At 37.4% G+C, this 9,862-nt stretch overlaps 1 protein-coding gene across 6 annotated transcripts in view; it reads left to right on the top strand.

Annotated features, from left to right (window-relative positions):
* Window positions 1-602: 602 nt before the first annotated feature.
* SLC3A1 (solute carrier family 3 member 1) overlaps window positions 603-9,862 on the top strand; it is a 36,462-nt gene continuing 27,202 nt past the window's right edge. Inside the window, exons 1-6 of one of the 6 annotated variants that reach the window (XM_060169856.1) lie at window positions 603-737; window positions 950-1,026; window positions 4,401-4,493; window positions 5,442-5,903; window positions 8,636-8,815; window positions 8,953-9,107. In XM_060169856.1, coding sequence (XP_060025839.1) covers window positions 5,474-5,903; window positions 8,636-8,815; window positions 8,953-9,107 — 765 coding nt within the window. In that variant the 5' untranslated portion in view covers window positions 603-737; window positions 950-1,026; window positions 4,401-4,493; window positions 5,442-5,473. Of the gene's footprint in view, window positions 738-919; window positions 1,027-4,400; window positions 4,494-5,441; window positions 5,904-8,635; window positions 8,816-8,952; window positions 9,108-9,862 lie in introns of those variants that run through there. The other 5 variants (XM_060169853.1, XM_060169849.1, XM_060169852.1 and 2 more) reach the window with 5 other exon arrangements.

The following is a 9,862-nucleotide window of genomic DNA, read 5'->3' as shown; positions in this document are numbered from 1 at the left end:
AGCCTGGACCTAATCTACCCGTGATGGCAGTGATCTAGAAGAGGAGCACTTTTTAAAGCCTCTTTTTGTGTCAAGTTTCTTTTTGTGTCATTGGCCAAAGCAAGCCATACGTCTAAGTCCAGACTCCGTGTGTCAAGGGACTAAGGAATGATGGGGCAAAAGACCATTAAGGGATACAGGGATGCCATTAATTAGCTACTAATACAATTAATCTATCATGTACCTTAATGTTTTAATTTGTATTCTTTAATTCCTTCAGAAAGGTACTTTTTTTCAGTTACTTTTATGTGATGTTAATTTCTTATATATAATTTGCAATCCTTTTTAATCTTATTGAATGTAATTTAGCTACTGATTTTAAAGGTTTGCATTCATTCTTTATATGTAGAAATAGTAAGGTTTTGTCCTGACATCTGTCACATTTTCAAGTTGTTAACATTTCTTTTGCTATTTGTTTTGTTATACTTTGTTATAAAAATGTTTTAAAATAGTTTAACTTCCAGCAAAAACATGTTTAGATATTTTCCTTTGATTTCAATGATTATATAAATTGAACTTCCTTCTCTAGCTGGGACAAATCTATTTTAGTGTTTCCTTCTACTTAAAACTGTTTTACAGCTGAGGTAACAGAGGCTCAGAGAAAATTTTGTCCAAGATCAAACAGAGAGCAAGTAGTGGAGGCAAGCTTGAATCTCACTTCTTCTGACTTAAAATTTCACTCATGAAACTGTGTCAAGGTAAGAACATTTGGCTAAGTGATAAAAATCTACATTTTTGTGCAGAATGTACTTTCCACTTTTCTTTTTCCCCCCTCCCCTCTCCACCTCTTCCTTCTAATCCTCCTGCTCCCCCTCCTCCCCCCTTTTTTCATCCCCCCCTTTTTCTTCAGCATAGGGTTAGGTCTATCTATCTTTAAGTAACTACTTTTATTCATTTAATAATCTACCAGGCACTGAACTGGATGCTGGGAACTTAAAGATGACTATGCAGCAGATCCTACCCTTAGATCACAGAGGCTATAAACAGGTAAATGCAATATGGAAAATCTTTCTATTTTAAATGTTTACTAATCTGACAGGTTATATACTGTAAGTTATTTTGGTGGGTTTGCTGCTGAGTGGAAGTCTTTATGAGTGAATGGATTTAAAATTCATTTAATGAATCCTAGTACATATATATTTTAAAATACATATATATAATATAAAAATACATTTTTTAATTGATTACTGCTTTCTATATGTTTGTTTCTGTTTAATTGCAGGATGTTTCTGGGTCCTGTGATAGCCTCCATTGTTCTGTTATCTGTTTTCTGGATAGTTCATTCTTCTTTGCTTTATTATTGTGATTGTGTAACTCACCTGGGATTTGAATTTCCTGAGAGATTATCTTCATTATCTCTGATTCTTTGTTTTGATTATCAGAGTTAGCTCTTAAAGCTTCCTTAGTGTTCTTGTTCCTTATTCATGTTTAGAAGTTTTAACAGTCAGTGTGTTTGGCTTTCTACAATCAATATTTCCTTCTAAGTCACCTTGAAAGTAAGTAATACTGATACCTTGTATTTGTTGGGAATTCTTAACTTTGTGGCTATCTTTTCCGAATTGCCGCCAACTTCCTCTTCTCTCCAGTGTTTCCATACTTGTTCATTGAATCCATGTTTTCTTTCTGCTTTTTGAAGTTTGCTTTTTTTTTTCTCTCTTTAGTTTAAATCTTGAGTATGGGATATTTATGAATTTTGGATGGCTGATGTTAGGAGGAGTCACCTTAAACTGAACTCTAGCACCTGACTGGAAGTTCTAGGGAGACTCCAAACTCAGGGTTTCCTAACTTACATTTTTTCTAATGGAAGAGTAATACATATTCATTAGAGAAAAATCAGAAAAAGTTTAAAGAACAAAATGGGTATCACGCATAATCTTAGAACCCAGAGATAAACACTGTAAACACTTTTTCTAATAGGACTTTACAAATGTACATGAAAAAAATTTTTTTTACATAATTAGGACAACTACTTTATAGCCTGCATTTTCCCCACTCAATGCAATAATGTGGGATTTCTTCCATGTCATTAAAAATCCTCGAAAATATGCTCAATGACTAATATTCCATAACATGGATGTACAATAATTTACTTAGCTAGTCTTGAACATTTTGGTTGTTCCCAATATTTGTTGTAATAAGTAACACTAATTAATAAGCCTGTTATTCATAAACTTTTGTCCCTGTCCTGAATTATTTCCTTAAGATAGAGTTTTGGAAGTGGAATTGCTGAGTTAAAGGATATGAATATTTTCTCCCCTCTTTTTATTATGAAAGTCATATATGCTAAGGACAGATAACTCAGGGTAAAGTATAAGTCCAAGTATAGGTACAAGAAAAGCGTTAAGTCCAAGGATTCTCATCCTCATTCTCTTATTCTCAGCCTCCAGGCAACCACTAGCTGAAATTCAACATGCATGCACAAATGTGTGTGCTATTTCTTCCCACATGATTCTGATCATATTATACTTCCTCTCCTTATCCAATTGTCCAACATCACTTACTAAAAAATCTCTCTTTTCCTCACTGACTTCCTCACTTGTCATATTCTAAATTCCCTTCTGTATAGGGAGTAGGGGTCCATTTTTGATGACTCCAATCTGTTCAATTGATCTTTTGACTTATCCTTCTTCAGTAACAACTCTTCATTTTTCTGGAGTTTTTATTTTAAAATCCAGTAGAGCTAGCCCCATTTATTTATTTTTAGCCTCTGAAAATGTTAAATGCCAGATTACTTTCCAGAATTATTATGTCAATTTACACTGGATCCTTATCAGTACTATAATCTTTTAGAAATTCTTTGCCAATGTGATTGAAAATGCTTATTTATTTCTCTAACGTTAGTGAGTTGATTTGTGTTAAATATGTTTACATTCTTTTTTCACGTTTCCTACTGACATTTTAAAATTGATATTATGAAATTTCATATATGTAAAAATATGTTGAACAATATATACATATCTTTAATGTTAAAAACATAAGTTCTTTGGCGTATTTATTACCAATGCATTTCCCAATTTGTCATAAGCTCTTCAATTAGTATGCTTTGTGATATAAAAAATTCAAAAATTTTATTCAGTCAATTCAATCTTCTTTTGTAATTGCTTTTATTGTTTAAATGATCCTCCCACCAGAGACCAGATGATTATTCCAGATTGTTTTTTAAAAGATTCTAGTTTGCATATTCTGGAAGTTCGAAGTATTATTGTTGTTATTGTATTTTATTTATAAATTTATTTATTTATTTTTGGTTATGTTGGGTCTTCATTGCTGTGCGTGGGCTTTCCCTGGTTGCGGTGAGCCGGGGGTGCTCTTCGTTGCGGTGCACGGGCTCCTCGTTGCAGTGTCTTCTCTTGTTGCAGAGCACGGGCTCTAGGGCGGTGGGCTTCAGTAGTTGTGGCACATGGGCTTAGTAGCTGTGGCTCGCGGGCTCTAGAGCGCAGGCTCAGTAGTTGTGGCTCACGGGCTTAGTTGCTCCACGGCATGAGGGATCTTCCTGGACCAGGGCTCGAACACATGTCTCCTGCATTGGCGGGTGGATTCTTAACCACTGCACCATCAGGGAAGCCCCTGTTATTGTTATTTTAAATAAAATGTGGAGAGGTCAAAATGGGACATTTCTGTCATGAAATTGTATTGTTATGATGTAGAGTTTTCTTTGCATTTGTATGATTGAGTACTTAGAACTTAAGTATTTATAATTAAAAGTTGTTTTTATAATTTAAAATTATTGTAAAACTAGGGGTATTTTTGCATTTTGTTTTTTATCCCCAAATAGTAACTGCATTTCAGTTAGCGTCTGTTGTGAAAATTACCATTATGTGTTTGAGTGATGAAGCAATTTGAAGACATAAAAGTTAAATTCCTTTAATTAAAAAAAAATACAACATGCCTAATTAATAATGATGAGAGATGCCACTTATTGGATGCATTCAACGAGCTAGATATTGGGATTTACTCATTTTTAAAAATAACTTAGTGAAAATCAAATCGCTCATTCCTCTGTACAAATTACTGCTTCTAAGTAACTCTACAAAATAATAATAATATTAAGAATTCATATAACTTTCCTCATTTAAAAGAAAAAAATTCTTATTTGATCAAATGAGTCATAGAGGTGTTTATTATATGTGCCACTGATTAAATGGAAGCCACGAATCATTGCATTCTTTTAAGGTTTGATAATCTTCTAGGAAAGCACACCTAACTTTAATGCAGTTTCCTCAGGGTTGCAAATTTGTATTTTATACTTGTCAATGATTCAACAACTCTTAATGCTCGCATTAAGAACTGTTTACCTATAATAAAGCACTTGAACTTGCTAGACATGGAATTCCTCATTCTGCCTCTCCCACTTTGAAAAGTGCTTCCAAGAATGGACAGCCATTTCCTCTTCTGAAAATAGGAAAAACTGAAAAAACTGAAGGCACCTGGGGTCAAACTGAGCATACAAATAGGTATTTATCAGGTTGGCTTGAATTGAGATAAAATAAAATAGCTTTAGTAACAAAGGTTTTGTTGTTCCCTGCCTCCAAATCCTCTTCCTCTTGCATTTATAGGAGAAGAGACCTTCAAAACAAAAAATAAAAAGCCTGTTTCCCCTTGCAAAATTTGGTGTTGGTTTCTTTTTCTCAGAGCTAGCTAAAAAGAAAAAAGAAATGTAAGCTATTTTTTTTATTGTGGTAAAATATACATAATATAAAATTTACCACTTTAAGAATCTGTAAGTGTACAATTCAGTGGCATTAAGTACATTTACATTGGTGTGCAGCCACCTCCAGAACTTTTCATCAGCCGAAATGGAAACTTTATATCCATTAAACAAAAACTCCCCATTACCCCCCTCCTTCCAACTCCTGGTAACTACAGTTCTGCTCTCGGTCTCTATGAATTTGTCTAAGTACTTCATATAAGTGGACTCAGACCATATCTATTCTTTTGTGTCTGGCTTCCTTCACTTAGCATAATGTCTTCAAGGTTCATCCATGTTGTAGCACATGGTCAGAATTTCATTCCTTTTTAAGGCGTATGTCACATTTTGTTTGTCCATTCATCCATTGATAGACACTTGGCTTGTTTCCACCTTTTGACTGTTATGAATAATGCTGCTTTGAACATCTGTGTACTCAATCAAGTAACACCTTAAATTGCAACGGAACCCTGTGTCCTCTTCCCATTTGCCCTCCTCTATGCCCATGTCCCAGTCCAGAACTGAATCCCTCAGTGTAGTGACTATAGTTACATCAGCCTCACAGGTGTAAAGAGAATTTTTTAAAACTCCCTTTACCTTTACCCTTTCTTCCTTGGCTGGGCAAAGTCCAGCCAAGTTTATTCATAAACCACGCAAAGCTCGTTAACACGACCAAGCAATTCAGCGAGTTCCCTTCCCACTTTTGTTACTGCAGGAAGGCACTCCGCAGGGATAAGATTGTGAAACATGGCTGAGGATAAAGGCAAGAGAGATTCCATTGGAATGAGTATGAAGGGAGGCCGGACAAACAACGGGTTTGTACAAAATGAAGACATCTTGGAGACGGACCTGGACCCAGGCAGCCCAGAGGACAGCCCACAGCACAATGCCGTGGACATCTTTGGCCCTGCGGAGCCCGACTTGAAGGATGTGCGGCCCTACGCGGGGATGCCCAAGGAGGTGCTGTTCCGGTTCTCGGGCCAGGCGCGCTACCGGGTGCCCCGGGAGATCCTCTTCTGGCTCACCGTGGCTTCTGTGCTCGTGCTCATTGGGGCCACCATAGGCATCATTGCCATCTCTCCGAAGTGCCTGGACTGGTGGCAGGCGGGGCCCATGTACCGGATCTACCCGAGGTCTTTCAAGGACAGCGACAAGGATGGGAACGGAGATCTAAAAGGTGCGTGCCTTGAGAGTTTGGGGCGTGTCCGAGATGAGGTTGTAGAGGACTCTTTCAGTTCTTGAAGGGCAGTATGCCTGGGTTGTGCGGTAAGCACATTCCATCCAGTATGACTGGTCACGCCATGTTTCTCCTTGTTGATGATGTTTAAAAGCCCCTCATCAGAGCCCAACAGTTCTTCCCATATGATGAAAGGTTACTTGCTGGAGCCCTTTGAGCCCCCAAAGAGCTGTTTAGTTTATTGCCTGCTAGGAACCTTTGCGTAGTTGGTCATCCATTCTAACTTCCTACGTGGGCAAGTTTCCTCTTGAAATGTGTCCTGCTTCTGTGCATTTTAGAGTTGGTTATCTCAGAGTGACTGTTTAGCATTCCTTTTCCAGTGTGCACAGTGGCTGGTTTGGCAATCTGGTGGAGAGTTTCTGATTACTGAACAAAGCATAAATAATATTTTAGAAGATTAAGTGATGTCTTTAAAATGTGTAGGCTGAGTCTCTAAAGCTTAAATTCTGAGAAATGAAGGAAAGAAGAAAAGGCATAGAGTGGGTTGGTCATTACTTGAATTAAGGATTATTTAAAAACAATATCCATATTAATAAAAAAAGTTAAAAAAATTTAAAGTTATGCTAATAATTTCCTGGTGTGTTATGTGTGGAATGTCCTAATTATTTATTGTGTAAACAAGGACACAAACCATACACAGGAACTGTCCCAGGCAGATTGGTTGATATGGTCACCCTAGTTAAGGGCAACAATAAGGAACAAATAAACTAATAAGGTAATTTTTGATAATGATATTTGGCTTGAAGAAGACAAAACAGAATGATTTAATAGAGTATGGGAAGTGGAAATGAGCTTAATCAAACTTTAAAATGTTATAAATACACTCTTGAAATCTCCAACTTTCCTGATAACTAATAAAAGGCTTTTCTTTTTCACACTCATATAATTTTTCTCTTTTTAAAGTCATCCTGCATCTTAGCTAATTGAACTATTTTCTGTCCTTCAAGATGCAGTTCAAACCCACTTCCTTCATTAATCTGTATTTAACCTCCCGATCAGTGGGTGCGCTCCCCTCCCCAGAGCTCTTGTGGTGCTTTGCAGGAGCAGCACCTCTGATACTGCCTTGTAAGTATCTGGGTGAGTTTCCTTCCAACCCCCAGCCCCCAGCATGTTCCTAGCACCTGCTTCTTACAAAGGAAATGCTTTGCAAAGTGATGTTTTGATAGAATAGAGCCCAAAACCCTAAACCCAAAAATACACTCCCCACTTCCTGGCCCTCCTCTGTAATCTCTATCTAAATTCTCCTGCAAAGGGCAACTTCTAATCACCTCTCACATTTGCCATTTCCAGTAACTTTTCCTTGAAGGACTGGCTGCTTCCTGTAATTAATAGGTATTTTTCCTTGAGGTTGAGGGGTTTTTTTTTTTGTTTTTTTTGAGGGGGTTTTGTTGTTATTACTTGAAGAAAATGTTCCAGGTTTCAGTTCAGTTTACTGCCTTCTGTCCCCTGGAATGTGGGCCTGGGAGATCCCTTGTTTACTTTGTGTCTGTTCAGCCTCTGTTTTTATCATCCTGTTCCTTTGTGCTGATTTTTGATATAAATCAAAATTCTGACTTAAATCTGCCTGAAAATTCTTGTGTTGCCTTTTGACACTCTGTGTGGTCTGACAGCCACCCACATAGGGGAACTGAGGTACAATGAGGACAAAGATAAGCAGCCTGTTACAGGGGAAGAGCCCCAAGGCCAGGAGTCAGGGGACTTTGTGCTTTGGTCTCTGTGACCTCGGACAGGCTGATTGTAGGAAGCCACATAGAGTCCCACAGAAAGTTACTGGAGGCTGAATACTAAACTCAACTCTGGCTCTGCATTTAGGACTCTGAACTAGAAGCACCGCCCCCCCCCCCACCCCATGCCACTATCTGCTAATTATCCTTCGAGGTCCCAAGTACAGTTTCATTCCCATATCTCTTCTCAGCCAACTCTAGAATTCTCTTCTGTATAAATTCTTGGCTTCAGCAATATCCAAAGGAAATAGAATGTGGATCACATAGGTAATTGTCAGTTTTCTAGAAGCCACATTAAAAAAGCAAAAAGAAACGAGTGAAATTAATTTTAATAATATACTTTGTATACTCCAACACATCCACTGTATCACTTCAACATATAATCAATATAAAAATATAAATGAGCTATTTTACATTCTTTCTCTTCATACTGGGTCTTCAAAGTCCAGCGTGTGTTTTACATTTACAGCATATCTCAATTCAGACTAGTCACACTGCCAGTGCTTGATAGCCACATGGCAAGTGGCTACACACTGGACAGTGCAGCACAGACCACTTGACTATCAGGGGCCATGTATTATTCTTCTTCGTACCTTGGCACTTAGCCCAGCATCTGGCTTGGATTAGGTGCTCAAAAACCATGTGTAGAATAAATTAACAATAGTGTAGTCTTGGTTTTAAGTATAAAATATGAACAAGCCACAGACAGATTTTTTTAAATGTTATGCATCAGTGTTAAAGGTCAAAGGTTATTGCTAGAAGATTAATTTGCTGTTGTTTGTAGAACTAGACCTTGCTATTTGAATTTCACCCATATTCAACAAATTCTAAATATTTCTGTCTCAATATAAATATTTCCATCTTAGACCTATTCCTTTTATTTTTAATCCTTCAACTAAAAAAACCCAAACTTTATTTATTTTTCATGGCTTTGACGTTTTCATTCAGGTATTCAAGATAAGCTAGATTACATCACAACTTTAAATATAAAAACTGTTTGGATTACTTCATTTTATAAATCATCCCTTAAAGATTTCCGACATGGTGTTGAAGATTTCCGAGAAATCGATCCCATTTTCGGAACGATGAAAAATTTTGAGAATCTGGTTGCAGCCATACATGATAAAGGTAAATTAATGGAAGGTGGGTGGGATGGGTTAAGAAAAGCATTTCTCCAAATGCTTAACTTAAAGCATTTTTTCCTTCACTGTTACATTATTCTACTATAATCTTGTCCTAACATTTGAAATATTTTCATTCATTAGGTTTAAAATTAATCATCGATTTCATACCAAACCACACCAGTGATAAACATGCTTGGTTTCAATGGAGTCGGAACCGGACAGGGAAATATACTGATTATTATATCTGGCATGACTGTACCCGTGCAAATGGCAAAACCATACCGCCCAACAACTGGGTAAGTACCGATGTGCTTGATTTACAGAGGGAAAATGGGCAGCTCTTTAGTGATTAAACTGGTTATTTACAAAGCCCTGTTAAAAGAAAAACAAATGATGGGTATAGTTTATGGGAAGGGGAACAAGTTTCCCAAAGAAATAGAAATAAAGTCCCAAGCCTCCTAATCATTTGATTTTGGATCTGGATTTTTCATTTTATTGTAGAGCTGATGTATTTCAGCAAATTAAAACCTATGCTCTCTATTAATGTCTTCTTCCTTTACTTCCCACTCTGTCCAGCTTAAACTCCATGTCCTATTTGTTCAGTAACTGTCTTGCTACTCTTCAGACCCCTTTGCCTTTCTGGCTTTTTGACTCCACTGTCGAACAAAACACTAGCCATAAATAAACCCAACCATCCATTTTCTCTTTACCTGAACCTCGGTATCTAAGCCTCTGGACACACTCATTGTCCCCACCTGAACTGATCCAGCCATTCGTTTGGGGGAATTTTACTAAATCCAGCTGATCAACATACCCTCCCGCCTCTTGCCTTCTCCCCATCTTATCACTCTCGGCAGCAAACTCTACTTTAAAGAAAGAACAGAAGCCATCACACCTGCCCCCATTCCCACCCTCTTCCTAGTCACTTCTTTTGCAGCTGAGACCATGTCTCTCCTGTCTGGGGTTACCAGACTTACAAATGAAAATTCAGGAAGCCCAGTGAAATCTGAGCTTTAGATAAACAGTGCATAATTTTTTAGTGTAAAATATT

The sequence above is a fragment of the Lagenorhynchus albirostris genome, chromosome 13, assembly GCF_949774975.1.
Source record: "Lagenorhynchus albirostris chromosome 13, mLagAlb1.1, whole genome shotgun sequence".
Lineage (NCBI taxonomy): Eukaryota > Metazoa > Chordata > Mammalia > Artiodactyla > Delphinidae > Lagenorhynchus > Lagenorhynchus albirostris.
This window is presented reverse-complemented; position numbering and strand designations above follow the sequence as displayed.